The sequence below is a fragment of the Schistocerca cancellata genome, chromosome 8 (assembly GCF_023864275.1).
Source record: "Schistocerca cancellata isolate TAMUIC-IGC-003103 chromosome 8, iqSchCanc2.1, whole genome shotgun sequence".
Classification (NCBI taxonomy): domain Eukaryota; kingdom Metazoa; phylum Arthropoda; class Insecta; order Orthoptera; family Acrididae; genus Schistocerca; species Schistocerca cancellata.
In genome coordinates, this window is record NC_064633.1 from 291873850 (window position 1) to 291896635 (window position 22786).

General features: G+C 43.1%; 1 protein-coding gene across 1 annotated transcript in view; it reads left to right on the forward strand.

Annotated features, from left to right (window-relative positions):
• LOC126095135 (guanylate cyclase soluble subunit beta-1) overlaps window positions 1–22786 on the forward strand; it is a 237714-nt gene that overhangs the window by 71934 nt on the left and 142994 nt on the right. The window contains exon 6 of the mRNA XM_049909854.1: window positions 12879–13032. Coding sequence (XP_049765811.1) covers window positions 12879–13032 — 154 coding nt within the window. The remainder of the gene's footprint in view (window positions 1–12878; window positions 13033–22786) is intronic.

A 22786-nucleotide genomic window follows, 5' to 3' on the forward strand; every position in this document is an offset into this window, starting at 1 on the left:
AAATGAAACTTCACACGCATTTCTGTTTGCTTTACCTAAAAGGAAAAGTGTCCACGAACATCTACTTTGGCAATCCTATTTTCCAAGCACAAAGATTATTATCTCTTAACATGGGTTTCCTTACCTGGAGTTTGGAATCTATTTTAGCGTTATTTCTTGAATTCTTTGTGCCGATTTTTCTCTCTTCCTTCACCTTTTTATGCTTTGCTGGATGTTATTGTCTCAAAGAGGTTTGGATACTTGAAACAAAATATGTAATACAATTCCAAAACATGAAATTTTACGATCTAAATATACAACACAAAATTATATTCCTTCTTTTTATTGGTATCCCTTATCTCAGATCGCCAATTTAACGTCACCGCCACTATTTAAATGAACTGAAGTTGCATAAAGTAACTGAAATGAAAACATTAGTTTTCTTTAAATCGTATTGAAATAATTAGCAATGACGGCAACGTTAAAAAGAACTGGAGCATCTTTTAATGAAATGTTGTTTCTTTTATTCTACTATTGACGCTCTTACGTAAATTATTAAACAATTTCAGTAACAACTTTAAAATATTTACTTCCCACAGTTAGCTTGAAAGGCAGTTCTTTTGGTAATCTATAAATTGACCGTGAAATTGTATCTTTCTGGAAAAAAATATGTAATTTATAACTGGACTTGTTATGTAAAATTGATTGCAGGTTCTGTTGGCATGTAAAGACGAAATATAGCTGCACATTAAATGACAATTAAAAATTACGCGGGCGACAAGAAAAGCCTCTGTATTTAATTATTCTACACTTATTAATCTTGTAAGGTAAAGAGAGGTATTTTAAACAAAATAAAAAATAAATTTATCAACAAAATTTCAGAGTAATTGACACATATACTTACATTTGGTCATGACAACGACAAATCGGTTCTTATGACGGAAAAACAAAAACGTTCTCTGTGAACATAATACTTTTATATGACTCCCAAACCTTTCATTATTCCCGGTATCTGATGAAACATTTATTCTCCAGGGAATAATTCAAACTGAACGCCCAACTGAATTAAAATCACATCGAAGCTGGCGGAATTCAGAATCCAGCGGGCTAACAAAGAGAGCGACCGAAATAAGCAGAAATTGAGTTCAATAGGTGAGATCGAGGACCCATGTACAATGGATTATACTAATCACTTACGTCGATGACATTTGTTCATTTAGAGATTACATGCATGCTTACAGTAGTTTTTTTGCAAATTTGTGGTGAGATTTTATGGGACCAAACTGCTGAGGATTCACACAACTTAACCTAACTTAAACTAAATAATTACGCTAAGGGAAACACACACCCATGCCCGAGGGAGGACTCGGACCTCCGTGAGGGGGGGGGGAGGAGGAAGGAGGGGGGGGGGGGAGCCGAGCGAACCGTGACAAGATGCCCAAGACCTTGCGGCTACAGTTTTCATATGTGTGATAAAGTTCATATGTCCCTAAAGTTTCATACTTTTCATTTGCGCTCTTTACTGTGTCTGTTTCAACATATTTACACTACTAAATTTCAGAGCGAAAATTTGTAGAGTTCGGCTGTGGCGTGATAATTCCATTCAAAAGGTGATGTAAGTCTTCTTAACGTTCACAGAGGCTAGCAATGTTATCAGCAAATCTTATCATTTGTATTCTTTCCCATGCCTGTCCATGCCTCCAGTTACAAACCTTTAAAATTTTTTTTGAGCAATAAGGAATCTTCTTCCTTTTCAAAATGTATGTGGTTCTCGTCTCTTTTTCTTTGTATTGCAATGTAGATTACAGTTGCTTTTGCACAGTGATCATTCTCCATTATCGTCACAAGACCGCACCACGTTAAATTCGGGGTTTTAATACCATCCTTATATTTGGGCAATAGTTCCTTTCGCGTTTAGAGCATTTCTGATTCCCTTATTCCTTCTATTTTTGCAGTCTCGATACCTACCACGCATATATCTTCACCAAAAAATATCCCAAATATGGTTCAAATGCCTCAGAGCACTATATGACTTAACATATGAGGTCATCAGTCCCCTAGAACTAAGAACTACTTAAACTTAACTAACCTAAGGACATCACACACATCTATGCCCGAGGCGGGATTCGAACCTGCGACCGTAGCGGTCGCGCGGTTCCAGACTGAAGGGCCTATAACCCCTCGGCCACAGCGGCCGGCAACAATATCACATTTGCATGCTTGCACAGTTTCTTTTCACTGTAGTTCATTCGCCAACACGCAGCTTCTGAGTACATAGGACCTTTTCAATTAATTTTGTGTACATTGAGACTTGTACTGATTTATTTTAATTTTAGTGGAGAATCTGGTAGATTTCAGTCCTTGAGTTAATGTTATAGGCTCCTTTTTTCTATTTTCCTCTTAAAGATGTAATGGCAAATTTCCTTATAACAGAAATGTTTCAAAGTTGACGAGACGTATAGGCGTGAATTGCGATGTGCACGAATGTGAGACTCTTCTACACACGACGGGAAAAACGAGACTGCTGTCAACTGTAATGAAGTGGAGATGTGAACAGTTTTCCGACTTGCCTCGCAGTGTCAGTCAGTCGCAGAAATAACTTCAGAGGCTTTTTGTCTAGAGCTATAATGATAATTTGGGTAGTGGACTAGAATCAGCCCTACTTTCTAATCGACCACCACTCATAGAATTTAACTGAAATTTACGCAGATTTTCAACATTAATCTTACTCCTCTTGTACCTATTGGAAACCGAGCATTTCACTGTCAGTGACTGTGAAAATTATTTTTGTAGCGAAGACAGCATTCTCTTTCTGAAAACCCTAGATCCAAGAAATTTTTTTTATTTATCCCCATAAGAATTTCAAAAGTGCAACTTGATTGACTGAGTCATCATCATAGAATAGATTTCTCATCACTAAAGCTTTGTATTGGAAATGCTGAGGTTTATTGCAGTTAAGGACAATCTGTTTCTTATAAGCCATGATATAATGCTAAACGCTTCCCTCTAGACTACAGCTTTTCAATCACATTCCTCTTCCTTTAAAAAGCCTCATGTGTCATCTGTGAATACCTACCTTTTTGGCTACAGATCATTCACATACAACAAGAAAATTAGTGTACTAGAATAAAGTTCTGTGGCTTCTCCAGTTTTACAGATCTCCATTCCGTTTAACTCTTTTATTCTTTTCTGTTTAGGAAAGGATCCAGTTGTGAGCTTTTCATCCAGTTCCATAGTATCCTAAAGATCCAACATATAAATGATCAAGCAACTGGACACGCAATTTATTGCATCGAGGAGGATACCTTTCTCAACATTTTCTTTACCATTGCTATGATTAGCATTTTCCGTTGATGAGTGTCTGACAAGAAGTCATGTGCAGTGGTATGTGTTCCTCTTCTGCTGTATATAGCGTTATCAAAATCCCTCGAAAACATCATATCCAGAAATGGCATAATACTTTTCCATAGCTCTTCCTTGCACGTGTCTTCCTAATACTTTTAATCGCACTCAGCTCAGTTACTAGCTATCCTACACGGTATAGGTTCTGGACCAAAATCTCTTTAGTTACATTTACATGGGACGCATCCTTATTGTTAAATTCTTAAGAGCACTACATACGAAGGAAAGAGACCTGGGTTTGAGTCCAGGTATATTCTAATCTACGCTGAAAAATTGTCCAAAAATGGCCGTAATGTCCTTGAAGAAAATTAGAAATCACTGGTTGCAAAACAAATGTTTTTCAAACCATCTTGACTGAATTTATCTTTTAAAATGACCTATTTTATCAGCACGAACCGTCTTCAAATCAGACTGTATCGGTTACAAGAGTACCCTGTCCACCTATAAGCAGAATTCACATGCTAGGTGGCAGGTTAGATAGTAGACTATTTTATCTTGTGACGTAGAATGCTAATTTTGCTGACTGTTGTAATCGATACAATTAGATCTAAAGATGGCTCAAATCGAACTGAAACTGGTCGTTTGAAAAATTAATGCTATCAAGACGGATAATCAAATATCTGCTGAAAACTCTTTCCAGTGCACACGATACTGCAGAGCGATGTATTCGTTCAGAATGCAAATTAGTAGTTTACCACAAGAAGCGTGTAATACGTATAACGTTCAGAGAAAAACAGTAACATTTTAAATTATTCAAACACCTTGTTGGCTGTGATGACGGAAAGTGACATAGCTTCGTCGTTGCGTGTTGGAAACAGGCATGAAGGCCTGAATATAAAGGTAAAATGCTTGACAACTGCTTGGAAAACAATATATATTTGGTTAAAGATACCACTATAATGGGTACTGGATATAAAAGATCGTATGGAAGTCTAGAAGACATGCAGACTCTTTCGTGCCTGGTACGTTAGGATAAGAATTGCCATTACTCCATACAGTTTAGCTATACTATCCTATTACGTCTTCTGGTTTACCACAGAACTTGATTGTGAGAATACTGCCTGCAGAAGGGATCACACGGGGCTGAGGCCTAGCCTCCCCTCCCCCCCTCCCTCCCTATCCACCATCCACATCCCGTCCAGAAAGGAAGGCGTTGCTGTTTAGAGTGAGACCTGAAGAAACTTAGAACGACTGTCTAGTGGCGGTGACGAGATTGGAGGTCACTGCGCGCGAACTCATTTTGGCTTGGGTAGTTCAACTCGTCTCAGCAGAGCAAGTGCATTGCTCCGCAGTTCGGTCCCTGAGGTGAGGGAGCGCCGAATCACGGTAGGGCCACCGAACCGCAGCTGCATCCTCCTCTTGCGCAGAATAAACTTTGCCACTTACTCCAGCTAGCTGTTGTCACCTAGTAACGTGCTCATGTGCGAAGTTCCTCCAAGGTCTCTCAAGTAGACTGAGGGGACCGCCACTTCCAGAAAGTGTAGTAGGATCCGTAATGTCATAAACGCTTAGCAAATCAACGAAACTGCGAAGAAAAGAGAACAAGGTAGAAAAGTACTGCAGGCTGAAAAAAATACAAATCTCTGAGTCAGTAATTTTTTAATGAGTTTTTATCAAAGGACTTTTTCCTCGTAACAGGAAAGAAGGTTAGAATTTATGTTCAAATCGATGTCCAGGAGACTGGAGACAATCGCAGCTCTGACTCTGATGTGACGGGATTGTGGAGACGTTGCGCCATGTCCACTTTACTGGAATCATCCATGAATCTGAAGTGACGCAAAAGAACAGCAAAATATAAATCAGGATGTCCGGAGGAGGAACTGTATCCTGTTATCTAGAATAATGCTGCAATGTAAAAACTGCAACACGTCGGTTAATTGTGCCGTAATGTGCATAAAACTTGGTTTACATTTGTTTGTGAAATAGTAACAACCTTAACGAGTAAGACATATGTATTTCAATTTTCAAGAGACACGTGACTAGCACTCATACAGCACAAATAGTGTAACATGTGCACTGTGTCAAGATTACCGCTGATTTTATATTTTTCTTTGGCTGTTATGCCGTTACCGGCTTGACTGGTACAGTACGAGTATTTCGTATGGCCGTTATGGCTGTCGAGCTTATTTCACGATGTAGTCCGCCCCCACACTCCCCCCCCCCCCTTCTGCAAAAAATCTTGTAATCTGGTCTTTAACACTGGAACGTTACTAATCATCAATTTCAAATTCGATAACGAAAATCTCGAAGTCTAGGAGTCTTATTTGGCTTCAACAATTACACCTAGCGGCATGAATAATCAGCCACGTATACGAGTCGTGCAATCCCCGGCATTATGAGTTGCAGAAGTTTTTCGCGATGAATATACAAGTATAGGCTATTGAGGTGCGTACCGCGATGTCAGGACTGATAAGTGAATATTCTACGTTAACTCTAAGATCTGACAGTAGCCTTTTACCTATACACTCTTGGTAGGAAGAACAATAATGTAAAAATTGATCCGGTATGTATCTGCCGGAAATTATGGTCCGTCACTTTCTCTTCCGCCCAAGGGAGACTACATCACTTCACTGGCCAGAACTTAAACACTTTGTAGTAAAATATCAGGTTAGTTCATAGCTCATCATGAAACCAAACAGTGCAAATCTGGGCAGTACATTCGGAAAACGTAACAGCTCATTATAGCATTTGCTATGCCTCTCAAATACGTTTTGCTTCATAATGTAGTCAGTGATGTCAGGTGGGATTTTCAGCTTTTCAAGGGTCACTCATACATTACATCCACCACCCTCTAATAAAATGGAAATGAGCGCTGGGTCAAATGTAGGAATCTTACATTGCCATCCTGGACAAGATCATATGGGAAGTGGTTTGTCGCAGCTTTCTCCAGACTATTATGCAGTGGCAACTGCCTGTCTCTTCCTGTGTATGACCGTAAAGAGTGCCTGTGCACAGAAGTAATGTGTTGTTACAAGTGAAGGGAAGGGACAGGGTGAAATGCGGTGCCCGCACAGAGCATACTCTTCTCGAACAGCACTAGCGGAGGCGTCGAGCTCCGTGTCTGCGTCTCACTGCAGGATTAATATCAACGGAGTCACGTGCCTTCACGCCGTGGCAGACTGTGAAGAGATTTGAAATTTAAGTCTGGAAATGGGTACAAATGGTAATGATCAGGAACTTGACATCAATTAGGCACTCTTGCTGTCAATATATTTTCGGCGAAAGCTTATTCCACCAATACTATTCGAGTGAAAAATGATTTCTGTAGTATAACCGTAAATACTGGCAATGGAAACATTTAAAGGCAACTCTGAGGCTGCTCAGCTCATTCCACTTTCAATTAATTATTTAGAGTCGCCACCCAACTAACCTGAATAATCCAGTTATGAGAAAGGTAATTAATCATTGCTATGATCAACATTAATTATGCACTCATATAGAGAAAGAAAGAGAATGCCTTGAACAATTAGAGATAGGACGCCCATATTCACAGCACACGCACGTCAGTATGTTCTGCAGAAATGATTGGCGCTTCATTCACCTCCGTTTGGCACGTATCCTTTTGCCTAGTAGGCACAGGGTCCGCCATGGGTCCTGATAACATGCCGCATGCATGACGGGATCCACGCGCATAAGGCTGAAGTGGCGTCTTGAGATACAGCCGCCTATGCTGCATTCACCTGGTTCCAAAGTTCATCTGTAGTGGTTGGCATTCGGTCACAGCGGTGCACCTGTCGTTACGCGATATCCCAAACATTTTCATTTGGCGACAAGTCTGCTAATCTTGCGGGCCAGTGCAAAATATTGACATCCTTTTACCAAAAGAAGGCATGTGTTCATGTAGCAAAATGTGGGCGTGAAGTGCCTTGTTGAAAAATGGCGTCTGGGGTGTTGTGTAGAAAGGGTAGGGCTACGGGCCGCAGAATGTTATTCATATAGGTCACAATGCCCTGAGTATGCACCAACTGGCCGGTCAGTGTGGCCGAGCCGTTCTACACGCTTCACTCTGGAACCGCGCGACCGCTACGGTCGCAGGTTAGAATCCTGCCTCGGGCATGGATGTGTGTGATGTCCTTAGGTTAGTTAAGTTTAAGTAGTTGAGAGTTCTAGGGGACTGATAACCTCAGATGTTAAGTCCCATAGTGCTCAGAGCCATTTGAACCACTTTTTATGCAGCAACTGTGCACTGCACACCATAACGCCTTGAGTTGGCGCTGTATGTCTTCTGCGAATGCAGTCAGTGTGGTATCGTTCCCCTTGTCTGAGGCGAACAAAAATGCGGTCTTCATTTTTAAACAAACAGAACCTGGATTCGTCCTTAAACACTAGCTGATGCCACCAGTGATGTCGTTCCATACACGTTTGTCGTCTAGCATGTTTCTGCACATTCGTCAAAGGAATGTGAGAAGTGGACGACGCGCACGTAACGCATGCCATAATAAACAGCGACGGACTGTCACCCCTGATTGATTATGGTCTGTTGCACTGCTGTTCCACTGTTGCTCCAGAGCCCAGGAGGACGTAGATCTGTCCTGCAATGCCATTCGTATGTGATGTCGACCCTCTCTTCGTATTCTACGGTCTACCGTGAACCATTCTGTATGTGGTGAATTGGCAGGAGCCAATTCACGGGGTTTGGAGGAAGCCGAAAGGCACGCGTTTAAGCTCACGCAGGCTGGCGTGAGGTCTGGAACAGGTCAGAGAAATAAGACTAGCAACACAGGAGGTAACTGGTAGAATACTTAACTTTAATCCACAATTGGTGAACATCTCTCTTGACTGTACATGCTTCACAAGATAAATAGCAAAGGATATGGCGCCTTGCTAGGTCGTACCAAATGACGTAACTGAAGGCTATGCTAACTATCGTCTCGGCAAATGAGAGCGTAATTTGTCAGTGAACCTTTGCTCGCAACGTCGGCTGTACAACTGGGGCGAGTGCTAGACCTAGACCTGCCGTGTGGCAGCGCTCGGTCTGCAATCACTGACAGTGGCGACACGCGGGTCCGTCGTATACTAGCGGACCGCGGCCGATTTAAAGGCTACCACCTATCAAGTGTGGTGTCTGGCGGTGAAACCACACTGTACACACCCGTAGCACTGCCCAGACACTTCGTCCCACACGAGCAGCAATTTCAGCACAACCTCTCACGCCAATAATGTACCCTCTTTCAAACTCACTGATTTGACGCTGCGGTTCGCACGTACGTCTGCAAGGCATCCTGAGCGTCTACCCAATTCACCATGTTCTGTTTGTAGCGACAGCGAGAGCCGCATTCACATTTTACCGGTTGGTGGTGTTGTGGCATGATATCGATGTTGAACTTGAACTCGTGGGCCGACGTGGTTCAAATGCTAATCATTTCTTCAGAACATACTGATGTACATGTCCTGTGAATACGAACGTCCTACACTGGAGAGCCAAAGAAACTGGTACATCTGCCTAATATCATGTACTGCCTCAGTGAGCACGCAGAAGTGCCGCAACATGACGTGGTATGGACTCGACTAATGTCTGAAGTGGTGCTGGAGGGAATTTACACCATGAATCCTGCACGGCTGTCCATAAATCCGTAAGAGTACGAGGGGGTGGAGATCTATTCTGCACATACCTTGCAAGGCATCCCAGGTATGCCCAATAATGTTCATGTCTGAGGAGTTTGGTGGCTAGTGGACGTGTTTAAACTCAGAAATGTTCCCCTGGAGCCACTCGGTAGCAATACCTGGGTGTGGGATGTCGCATTGTCGTACTGGAAATGCCTAAGTCCGTCGGAACGCACAATGACATGAATGGATGCGGGTGATCAGACAGGATGCTTACGCACGTGTCACCTGTGAGATTCGCATCTAGACGTACCATGGGTCCCATATCACTCCAGCAGCACACGCTCCACACTAGTACAAAGTCTCCACCAGCTTCAACAGTCCCCTACTGGCATGCTGGGTCCATGGATTCATGAGGTTGTGTCCATCAACTCGATATAATTTGAAACGAGACTCGTCCGACCAGGCAACATGTTTCCAGTCATCAACAGTCCAATGTCGATGTAGACGGGCCCATGCGAGCCGTAAAGCTTTGTCGTGCAGTCATCACGGGTACACGGCTACCGAAAGTCATGTCGATGATGTTTCGTTGAGTGGTTCGCACGCTGACACTTGTTGATGGCCCAGCATTGAAACGTGCAGAAATTTGCGGAAGGGTTGCACTTCTGTCATGTTGAACGATTCTCTTCAGTCGTTGTTGTTCCCGTCTTGCAGGACCTTTTGCCGGCCGCAGCGATGTCGATTTGATGTTTTACCGGATTCCTGATATTTACGGTACACTCGTGAAATAGTCGTACGGTATAATCCCCACTTCATCACTACCTCGGAGATGTGTCCCATCGGTCGTGCGCCGACTATGACACCACGTTCAAACTCACTTAAATATTGGTAACCTTCCATTGTAGCAGCAGTAACCGATCTGACAACTGCGCCAGACACTATTTGTCTTGTATAGGCGTTGCCGACCACAGCGCCGTGTTCCGCCTTTCTACATATCTCTGCATTTGAATACAAATACCTATACCAGTTTGTCTAGCGCTTCAGTGTATCTCTAGTCCTTCACAGTACTCTCGTTTTTTTTTGGTTTTCTTTTTTTAAATAAGAGTGTATACCCTTATGTGTTTCCGTCAGCTGGTCAGTTAGTGTCAAATTATTCATGTAGTCTTTTAGGGTGAAAGGCAACAGGAGGTTAAGTCTCGACACAATGTATTACATTCTGACTGAGAAACATGTAAAGAATTGACCTACAAGAACTTTTGCGTTTAGGAAAAACGCCAGGTTGGATTATTATCCTTATTCTAACGGGGAAGTTGTTGTTTGAGAAACATTTGAAAAGAACAGTTAACTTTTAACGGCTCAAGTGGCTCTGAGCACTATACGACGTCTGAGGTCATTAGTCACCTAGAACTTAGAACTAATTAAACCTAACTAACCTAAGGACATCACACACATCCATGCCCGAGGTAGGATTCCAACCTGCGACCGTAGCGGTCGCTCGGTTGCAGACTGTAGCGCCTAGAACCGCACGGCCACTGTGGCTGGCAACTTTTAACGTACCAACATCATTCCAACGAAATGTATGTTGGATACTGAGGGAACTCATGAATATAGTTCGTACAAAATGGCAGTAGGATAGGATAAATTCACACGCACACTAAGTTCATACTTAAATACTGAAGGAAGTCAGCCCTTGACCATGTGACTTCATGTCACTAGGTATATGCCTTCCATTACATTCATGATGCATTAAAAATGAAATGGCACCGAGCATTCACACACAAAGCAAGCCTACGCACAAAAGAACCACTTAGGTGCAAACCTAATAAAATGAACCGCTCGCAAATTTTTCGAATATTTATGAGATAAATTAAATTGATAAATACGTGCCACGATAGTAAAAATTCAAATTAATTGCATAGGAAACAAGAGAACAATAAATATCAGGAGGTGAGGACGCAACGCACTCATCTGTGACGTTGCCTATATGAACAACGCAAGTACTCGAAAATCAGAGTTTAGCACAATGAAATCAAATGAAAACATTTAACTACGTGAGTATTTACCATCATATGAGTTTACCAGACAAAAACACAATAGGACAGTGCTAAGGGCCCCTAGAAAGAATTCATGACCGAGTGTGGTACCATTCAAAAGAAAGCTGCGTAGTTACTCATGAAACTGAACCGGAAATGAATTTACGACGAGAATTGAAACCACATTCATACGAGAGTACGTTCACATGCAGATTCTCACGTAATAGAAACCATTCTGCCAAAACCTCTACACGTTGTGATACAATGCATTTCCACAACCTAAGTTCTGGTATGACAAAGTAAATCTCATAAAAAGCTAAACAAAACCTGCAAAATACACCATTTCCTACTCTTAATACACCATTATTTATCATTCTTAGACTGTCGCAGAGAAATACATTGAATTAGAATACTTCAGATAGCCTGAAGACTTACAAAATTACATTCTAAGGCGAGGTCCCTAATCTCGTTCTTCAGGCTACGATGTCCATTCACCAACCGTCCATCGCCAAGCGCCTTAGCACCCTCCGCGATAACGAATCCCGACGTAAGCGGAACTGATTCAGAAGGGTCTCTCCCGCCACCAGGCTAACGATAGTGGAAATACCACGTTAGACCGACGCAGAACACAACTTGTCTGTATCGTTTAGTTACATTGTTGTGAAATATGCATGTCCCACTGCTCAGTTTTCTCGTAGGTTGCATCAAAAATCGCACCGATAATTCCAGGTGCCAGTATGAAGTGGAGACATCATGAAACCAGAGAAACATAACATGAAACGTTTTTGACAGAAACGTTTCAAAGTGCCATTGTACAAGTTTGTGTTGGTGACATCGCCTGTGGAAGAACTGCGTTTGTGTGACTTCTGAAATTTTCTCGGCGTATTTCTTCTTCCATTAATTTTCGGGTTTGCTTCCGGATCCCATCAACACTCTGCCACGATATTGCGGCCCAGAGACGTCCGGCTATCCGCAGGTGAGTAGACGAAGAACTGAAGAGACCTGATGCAGTAATTATATTTACAGCGAATTCCGCACATGCGAATCGTACTGGCGGTTTACGGAGCATGCATTAGGAGGTGACTTGAGCGAAGCAGCCAAGTTGTGTGTGCTGCCCTCAGTGGTGAAGAAAGAATAAACTAATCGCTGAGTATCAACTGAACATATCGATTCCGTCGTGACCGCATCATCTTAATAATAGGATTCCAATTTCTATCAAGCTGAAAGCCGTTGTCACGATTCATTAAATTATCAGCAAGACTTATTTCCACGGATCCTTTAATTACAGCCCCAGAAGCTGGAAACCGGTGCTAAAATTTTGGTATTATTGTTTGCCACTGAATGTCCCATGGAAATGCAATGTTCTGCTACTGCTGATTTTGAAGGCTGCAGCAGACGGGTGTGTCTTTTGTGTCCTACACAGCGTTCCTGGACCGTTCGAGTCGTCTGACCTATATATGCATGTGCCGTAAAACGCAGCAATCCAGATTTTTCTTCCTCACTGGCATGCGCGGAATTCGCTATAAATACCATGGGGCATCAGGTCTCTTCAGTACATCGTCTACTCACCTGAGAATTGCCGGACGTCTCTGGGCCAAAATATCCTGGCAGAATGCTGATGGGATCTGGTTGCAAACCCGAAAATTATGGGAAGCTCCGATTGTATTTAATAAACCTACAGAAGTGTAATTCATTTGTGAACGGACTCACTCCGGATAGAGAAACATCACTGTGTAGCTACTCGTTTTAAGCCCAGATCCCTTTACAGATATTAGTTTTATTCGGCTCTCGTTTCTACAGACTACTTACCACACACGTCCACCAAAAACACCCAGTCTGAAGTGATGGCCTGTATTATTATTGAGTTCCTGAAAGCATTAGTACCCACTACATGGATCTTTAGTCTCTGTGTGCTTTCAGACGGTGGCCAGCAAACTACACGGCACCGAGGTGGATGTGCAGATTCTTCGTACCAAGGAAGAATGCGACCACGTGCAGTTCCTCATCACAGAGCAGTCCGGACCGGGCAAAGTGGCTGCCCCAGAGGTGCACGAGGATGACACGCTGTCACTTGGTGAGCGCCTGCATTATATATCTATAAGACAGGCACTCCTTGGGCCGGAGGATGACTTGCTAAAGTGGTTCTACAGTGCACTACCACGGTCAATTCGCTTAGTTTATGGTCATGTGCAAGCCGTATCCAAAGGAAGCAAGCATAGCGTTTAACATCCCGTCGACGACGAGGTCTCTAGAGTCTAGAAATGAACGTTAGTCATGTCCTTTCTAAGTCTCAAGCGATTTATTGAGTCATGAAAATTCCAAATTACGATGACCAGCCGGGAATTTAAAGTTCTGTCCTTCAGAATACATGCTGCCACAGGTCATTAGATATTACAGATTGTGTGGAAGCTCAGATAGAGCAAGAAAATTCCATAGTTCTCGACCTGTCACGGTCGCCAAGATGATAAGTTAATTTTCATGTAACTGATGTACACACATATCGCCACAGATCGCTTGTTATTTGATTTATCTGACTGGTTTCGCTCATCAGATGCGTGCTTTCCCGGTACTCATCGCCCACGTGGTAACACGTTAAAAGCATGTGAGTGGCATGGTTGTACATGTGGTGTCACCGCCAGACACCACACTTGCTAGGTGGTAGCCTTTAAATCGGCCGCGGTCCGTTAGTATACGTCGGACCCGCGTGTCGCCACTGTCAGGATTGCAGACCGAGCGCCGCCACATGGCAGGTCTAGAGACACGTCCTAGCACTCGCCCCAGTTGTACAGCCGACTTTGCTAGCGAAGCTACACTGACAAATACGCTCTCATTTGCCGAGAGGATAGTTAGCATAGCCTTCAGCTACGTCAATTGCTACGACCTAGCAAGGCGCCATTTATCTTTTGCTGGTTATCTTATAAAGCCTGTACCGTCAGACCGATGTTCACCAATTATGGAATAAAGTTAAGTATTCCAAGAGCTTCGTACTTTATTTATTAGACTCAACTCCTTTAACTGTTCCAGACCTCACGCCAGCTTAAAATCGTGCATTTCGGCCTCCTCTAGCAACACGGTGTTGGCTCTTCTGCCAACACTACAGTACATGTGCCAGCGCGCCCTTTAGGATCACCAGAAGAACAGATCTACCGTCCTCAGGTATGATGTTCTAAATGGTTCTTTCACACTGACCACTACAAGAATATAACAGAAATCCAGATTTTTCTTCCTCAGTGGCAAAGGAAACCTTTCCGAAGTATCTTTTGACCTGGTCAGACGTTAGATTTATAGATGGTTCAAATGGCTCTGAGCACTATGGGACTTAACATCTGTGGTCACCAGTCCCCTAGAACTTAAGACTACTTAAACCTAACTAACCTAAGGACATCACACACAGCCATGCCCGAGGCAGGATTCGAACCTGCGACCGTAGCAGTCGCGCGGTTCCAGACTGAGCGCCTAGAACCACTAGACCACCGCGGCCGGCTAGATTTATAGACTTCTGTGCTGTTGCAAGGACATTTGGGGCTTCAAAAAAAGATTTTTGAATTATAAGTCGAAACTCATGAAACGTGTTAAGAGGCAGGTGGGCAGCGTGTAAAAACAGTCTTTAGTGTCGTACCTGAGGACAAGAAACTTGGCCATCTGTTGATCCCAAAAGACTCGACTGCACAATTACAGTTGTGGGATGTTTTAAGCATTTCTTTAACGATTATGATTATTATAATGATTTTGTATCACAATAACGAGTTATCTACTGATTTAAATTAACAAATTAAGCTTATATGAAACAGTGAACTAAAATAACAAAAACACAAATGTAAAAAGTTAAATAATAATATAAAAGCTAAACCAAGGCATGTAAAATAATTAAAATAACGATGAACATTTAGATATTTTAATTATTAATGTTGGAAATGCTCTGAGAGGATATTGTTTACAGCTCATTTTCCACAAATAGTATTTCACAGACCAGATTTATTACATGTACATATACGTGTCTGAAAAGCTTCTTTAACCCTCGCGCTGCCACAGACTTGCTCTCTACATTCCGTGTTGAGTGTGCTTGTTGTTACAGCTGTAGTGCTCGCTGAATGCTGGTGCCTGTGCTGAGAGACGGTGTGCCAGCCGATGTGAAATATTTATCATATTTTTGGAAAACTATTAGGTGAAAAAAATGTTTTTTGCACTTCTGATAGTCTGATATCCTTACTTGGTAAAGGACTGATTTTCTTTTCGTCTTATGTCATAGTTACTGTGCTGCATCAAATTAAGCAAAACTCTGTTTGAAATTGTTAAGGTTTAAAAATCCGTTACTTGCAAAATCCTCCCAACTAATTCCTGTCCAACCTGATGTTTGCGGTATCTCGACTTCTTTCGCTCACTGCCGTTCTGTTCCTTCATCTTTCACCTCTCGTGGTAAGGTGTATATTTCTCTCGTTATGTTGCTGCTGCTTGCTTGGGTAGATGCGCTGTCCTCATTGACTTGGGCGCTCTCTCCTCAGTTCGAAAGTTTATCGGGGTTTGGTGGCCTTATCTCCACGTCTTCATTCGGTCCTTCCAGTCTTTGTTCGACTTGTCGATACGGGTTCATCTCTAGAAATTTGTCGGTCTGTTTGTCCTCCAATTGCGATTGTCCTGTAGCAATTATTGCCATTTCTGCGTGGACAACCATTGTCACTTCTTGTTCCGTATCCGTACCCATTTCTTTGTTGCAATCGATTGTCATTTCTCGCCGCCAGGTTATCACGCGATTCGTAGTAGCTGACATTCCTGACATTCCTTCGTGCGGTCTCTAGAGCATTTGGTGGACTTTCATTCACGTTTCCATGCGGGTTTCATTTTTTTCTTGCCTCATCTTCCGAGAATATGAATTCTAGTTCTCTCAAATTTCCTTTGAAGGCTTCCACTTCATTTCCTCCACGCCCTACCAATGACTGTTGGGTTTTTAGTTGCAGCTTCATGGTACACAATTTAATCAATTCTCCATCGCTGTATGGCACATCCAAACATTGGTTTTTCTTTCCCATTGCATAGAAAAATTTGCAGTGCTCTTCTCTCCGGAATTCTCGAAGTATGGATTTTATAGTATTTCATACTTCACCCTATTTTGAGCTTCACTCCACCATAGCGTGAGAGAAACTTGTCTCTGAAATCTTCATATGGTAGACATGTAGCTGCTACGCTTTGCATCGTTTCTGCTACTGTTCCATACATATGGGTAAATATAAAGTCCAGTTTGTGTGATAATGGCCAAAGTTCTGGTGTCCTACTCTGAATTGATGAATGAAGGTTAGTGGATGCAGTGAGTTACGTTTAATGGAAAAGCTGAAACTTCCTTACAGTGAGTAAACGATCGTTGTTGTACCTTGTCATGGTATCGTACGAAATTCGAGAGTCCTCGCCACTTTTGTTCCCTATCGTTTCACATGTCAGTCTTTCAGGTTGTGGTAAATCCATTGGATATTGCCGACCGTAAATTTCGCCTAGTCTTGCATGATATTGTTGTAAAGGATTTTCTTCCCTCGGCTCTGCGCGAGTGTCGGCATTCTTTACCCTATAGACTTCGTGCCCTTGCATTTCCCTGTCACTTATTGGCTTGTTGTCTTGCCTGGCTAATCTTGTCGCTTCATCATGTGGTTAGAATTGTTCCGAAAAGTATGCCTCTGGAACCCGGTGTCTTCGTGGTGCCGTCTGCTCTTCCCAAGTTTCGAAACGTACCTGTGGCATCGCAGGCGGTCGGCTATTGCATAACTTCTTCTCCGCCTGTGACTGGAATCGTATTTGCGTGAAATCTTTTTTCATTCCTTGTTAAACTTCTTGCCTTTCTGATGGCGTTATTGAGTCGGAAGTTCTTACGGATTCAGAGCTTGTATGATCTTCATCACTTTTCTCTTGTATAGTTCGCAACAATTCTTCTGTTTTTCGAATAGTTACTTCGTTTTCGCTTCTATTCTCACGATGTGAGAATCGTATCTCTAGAGAACCGTTTTCGTGATTCGTTTTTTGCAACAGACTGTCTTCAACTATTTGTCGAGTTGTACCTGCTGCTTGACGTGTAATTGCATTAACCTGTTTATCTTTGCAATTTCACTGTAAGTAAAATCATGTAATATTCTGATTTCGGTCTGTGTGTCGTCACTCAATGTTTGCACGTCCACATGGACTTTGTCAGAATCTGTTCTTAATTTCGTGTGACCTATTATTAAATTTTCGATCATATCTGTGGAATCTTTTGCCTGTTCCTCTATGTGAGTGAACTGTTGTTTGATGTCACGAAGTTGTTTCGCTGTTCGCGCACTCTGCTCACGCATCTGTCGTTTTATCTCTCTGTTTTGTATCGTTATCGTGCGTGGCAGTTGCTGGAGAATTTCCGACTATTTAACGGGTCCTAATAAGTCTTCTTCCAACACGCTTCGTTCTGCGTTTACATTCTCGTCTCTGTCCGCAACTGACGTCAGTAACCATACGGAGAAACGTTTCGACTTCTACTACCTATATTCCGTTGTGAGGGAGTTCTTATTACATGTACCATGGTTTCTACATATTCAAGACGTTCTCCATCTTCCTGCATCTCTGCATTATGTTGGTCGCCGCTTGCTGCTCGGTAATTTCGTCCTGCTGCACCCCCTGATCTGTTTTTCGCGGCATTGTGTCTGTTGTCCTGTCCTGAGGTTCCCGTACGTTACCGTGCTGGGTGTCAATCTCAATTCGGTCAAGGTCTCGATCTGCCATTGCAATTGCAATTTCAACTGACGCCCTACGACATGTAATCATGCGATCATACGACCTTACTTCAGGTACCTTCACCCTTTCTCTACTGTCCCTAGTTCCCTTGACACAATAACAAGACTGTACTACCGTGACTTACCACCACTGTGTCAGCCACCTGTGGACTTGAAAGAAAAACTTAAAAATAACAATACCATGACAACTATGCCATGGGGATACTGCGTACATCTCTCAGTGCATTGCACATCTCTGTCTCCGAATTGACTTGTCAGAAGACGCTGATATTTACTATTGATTGATACAACACAAAAATTTAATACGAAAAAGTTTTTAGACCATATTTTTCTGACCTACTCATCACATACAGTCAACCACCTTACCATGGGATTTTGCCACCCTGGCACGGTCACCATTATCTAACATTTGCATATTGTAATAAGCACCCTCTTACCAGCTATTTGTGTGTGTGTGTGTGTGTGTGTGTGTGTGTGTGTGTGTGTGTGTGTGTGTGTTTATAGATGCAAGTATTGCTTATTATTATGAAAAATTTTATTTTGGAGGAAAAGATTGTATTTTTGAGATACAGACCTCTCATCTCTGTCGTGTTTCACCATTATCTCTGGATATGTTTCATCTCTGTCGTGTACCGCCACTGCTTTGAACATGTTCTGTAGAATGTAAGCAATTTGCGTTATATATTTCTGCTTGTTTATTATGGACGTATGCCGTTTAAAAGTCGGATTACAATAAAAATCTCGCCAAAACACTTCCTTCCTTCCCTCCTAAAATCATGTTTGATCATGTCGTTTTCCTTTTGGCTATGTTGTGTGTGTTTGTATAATATGATTATATTTCGGTGTTATTTAGTAGTCTATTAGAGGTAAGACAGTCTATAAGCATTTCAGAGAGCCTTGGCGCAACAGTTTCAGTTGGTAAATTTTGCAGCAGTCCACTAAAGGTCGTTTTGTACAAAATCTCGGGTAATTCAAGTTCAGATGCAAATACAAAGCAATATTATTCTGTTATCCAACATGTGTGAGACTGGTTCTGATCTGTCTTCCTACCACAGTTGCGCAAGGTGCCTCTGTGAGTCTTTTAGGAATTTGGTGTTGAACCTAAGGGCTGCAAGGTAGGAAGATAATGCCTGACGAATGCAGAGGTCAGAAAAATGCAGCTGTGATGTAATTATACAGCGATCTCAATGTCAGTTCAAGTACACTCCCTGTAAAGGACACGTTATCGCTAACAGGAATTAGTGTACGGGTTCAGGCATAATTATATGTTAGCAAAAACTGAATATCATAGATTTTCGTTAGTCACGTTTATATTTTCTCTAAGTATGACTTCATAATGTCATAATTCTAATACACTCCTGGAAATTGAAATAAGAACACCGTGAATTCATTGTCCCAGGAAGGGGAAACTTTATTGACACATTCCTGGGGTAAGATACATCACATGATCACACTGACAGAACCACAGGCACATAGACACAAGGCAACACAGCATGCAAAATGTCGGCACTAGTACAGTGTATATCCACCTTTCGCAGCAATGCAGGCTGCTATTCTCCCATGCAGACGATCGTAGAGATGCTGGATGTAGTCCTGTGGAACGGCTTGCCATGCCATTTCCACCTGGCGCCTCAGTTGGACCAGCGTTCGTGCTGGACGTGCAGACCGCGTGAGATGACGCTTCATCCAGTCCCAAACATGCTCAATGGGGGACAGATCCGGAGATCTTGCTGGCCAGGGTAGTTGACTTACACCTTCTAGAGCACGTTGGCTGGCACGGGATACATGCGGACGTGCATTGTCCTGTTGGAACAGCAAGTTCCCTTGCCGGTCTAGGAATGGTACAACGATGGGTTCGATGACGGTTTGGATGTACCGTGCACTATTCAGTGTCCCCTCGACGATCACCAGTGGTGTACGGCCAGTGTAGGAGATCGCTCCCCACACCATGATGCCGGGTGTTGGCCCTGTGTGCCTCGGTCGTATGCAGTCCTGATTGTGGCGCTCACCTGCACGGCGCCAAACACGCATACGACCATCATTGGCACCAAGGCAGAAGCGACTCTCATCGCTGAAGACGACACGTCTCCATTCGTCCCTCCATTCACGCCTGTCGCGACACCACTGGAGGCGGGCTGCACGATGTTGGGGCGTGAGCGGAAGACGGCCTAACGGTGTGCGGGACCGTAGCCCAGCTTCATGGAGACGGTTGCGAATGGTCCTCGCCGATACCCCAGGAGCAACAGTGTCCCTAATTTGCTGGGAAGTGGCGGTGCGGTCCCCTACGGCACTGCGTAGGATCCTACGGTCTTGGCGTGCATCCGTGCGTCGCTGCGGTCCGGTCCCAGGTCGACGGGCACGTGCACCTTCCGCCGACCCCTGGCGACAACATCGATGTACTGTGGAGACCTCACGCCCCACGTGTTGAGCATTTCGGCGGTACGTCCACCCGGCCTCCCGCATGCCCACTATACGCCCTCGCTCAAAGTCCGTCAACTGCACATACGGTTCACGTCCACGCTGTCGCGGCATGCTACCAGTGTTAAAGACTGCGATGGAGCTCCGCATGCCACGGCAAACTGGCTGACACTGACGGCGGCGGTGCACAAATGCTGCGCAGCTAGCGCCATTCGACGGCCAACACCGCGGTTCCTGGTGTGTCCGCTGTGCCGTGCGTGTGATCATTGCTTGTACAGCCCTCTCGCAGTATCCGGAGCAAGTATGGTGGGTCTGACACACCGGTGTCAATGTGTTCTTTTTTTCCATTTCCAGGAGTGTATTTACAGGATGGTAAAATACTGATATTGGGTACCACAATTTGAAAGCGAAATTCCTAACTATTCTAATGTTCTTTAATAGTAAGATGGTTGTCGACCTTGTCAGGGTTCGATAAAATACAAACAAATTAAATATAGTTGAGGCCAGAGATATCGATTAAGCTAAAATGCACCATTAAAATAACCAAATAATGGATGGGGTTCGGCAAAGAACAATCAAAAAGAAGTACACAATTAAAACAATTTAATAACTTCAGGGTATAAAGCACTCCACAGTGGCTGACCAACCATTTTCATTAGATCAGGTATGCCGCGTTTCTGCTTCAATTAAGCCTGACAATCGCGACTATGTTTAACTACAGAACGTGGTTGAATGTACGAAAAAGCAGGAGAGACAGAGACTACAGCAGTTCTGAGTATCAATTGAATATCACTTGCTGGCTTAGCGTGAGTGTGTGTGTTCACCTTTCGTCGTCGGTGGCAGTGGCTGCTATCAGCACGAGCTATGAACCTGAGAATCTATTCTAAATGTCTCTTGACTGTTAAACACCAGTCTGACAAATTTCCTATGTTTTCAGTGAATCCGAGACTCCTACATGTTCCCTGGCTAAGTTGATTGGCATGGTACACGCTATTTTGCTGGAATAGCACGTACATCGTTGCCCTCAAATCACTCACAAGGGTTAACAGTCAGTGTTCGCTGTGGTTCTCTGTACTAGGAGACTTTGCAGTTTAACTCGTTACAAGTTCAGACGAGTTTGTGAACAAGTGTTCGCATAATGACTCTCGCAGTTGTCTCAGCGGGGCGCGAGTCGCCTCGCTCAAACACTTGACGATTTGCTGCAAGAGAAAAAGCGAATTTCTCTGTCTACATTTGCCTAAATCAAAGCTGGTGGCCACGCATTATCTCTCTGGCCAATTAGAGTGTCACAAGTTGTTATAACTGCACCCATTAGAGAGGCATCGTTTCTTACGTAGAGCAGAGTTTAACTTCCAGTAGCCGGCTGGAGTAGCCGAGAGGTTCTAGGCGCTACAGTCTGGAACCGCGCGACCGCTACGGTCGCAGGTTCGAATACTGCTTCGGGCATGGATGTGTGTGATGTCCTTAAGTTAGTTAGGTTTAAGTGGTTCTAATTTCTAGGGGACTGATGACCTCAGAAATTAAGTTCCATAGTGCTCAGAGCCACTTGAACCATTTAACTTCCAGTACATAATACTGATATAAACAACGTTTTCTTTCGTGCGAGTTTTAACACAGCTGGTTATAGTGAGTCACCCATGTTTTGAGTTGAGTTTCTCCGTACATTTATCTACCATCCCCAGCCGTGTTCCTGTAGAAAGGCTTTCCATAGGGTCGCCGTTAAAAGCAGGGCAAGGGCTGCCTTTACCAATGGACTGCACAGTGGCTCCGGCGTCTCATTGTGTCCACTAGATGTCCCGCTGTGTGGACAGGCATTGGTGTCGTCAAACTCTCCTTCCCCCCATAGCTCGGATATGGGAAATTACTTGTGTGCAGTTACTAGTGTGAGTGTTAGTGATTTATATTCATTAAATTCTGTGTTGTTTACTCACTTTACTATCGATAATTCGTACATTTCCACGTGTCATGTCATGTGACATACTGATTTAACTGAAATTCTTTCAGGAATTCAATTTAAGGTGTGTTATTTGTTTGACACCTTACAGTTAATAACATCGATTATATTTTTCTAGTGCAGAATACTTGCATTCTCTTTGTCCCACATAAAATGATACTTACTAAGGTGACGCATTACTGAAAAACTTGCAGGACCCCTAGGCAATATCAGTCCATTCTATGAACCACTTATAATATACCTTCAGATTGAAATATCAACACCCTTCATGTATTTTAGATGTGGGGTCAGAACTCTAAGATCTGACTAGAATCATTCAACTATTTGTGTGTGGAAATATTTAATTTAAAGATCCATTGTGTGTTTCATAAAGTTAAGGCATAAAATGTACCCGCTTACGATGTTATTTTTTATGCTGATCTAATTTATGACTCTTAGGCTTTGGGGACATAACTTAGACGTTCACAAACATGTTTTATGTAAAACATATAAGTGTATGTTGCCCACTAAAATACTCTGCTGTGATTAGTTGTATTACTTTAAAAAGTTTACAATGCTGTTTTAGGCTGTTGATGGGAGCAAGAGGAGAGGGGTAAGGGGGGAGACTGAGAGTATGTGGCTTGATACATGATAATGATGACTTCATTGATGAGAGGAAGGGGCTTGTCGCCCCCTTGGGTCGTGATGTCATTTCCCCTTCGTGTAGACAAGCT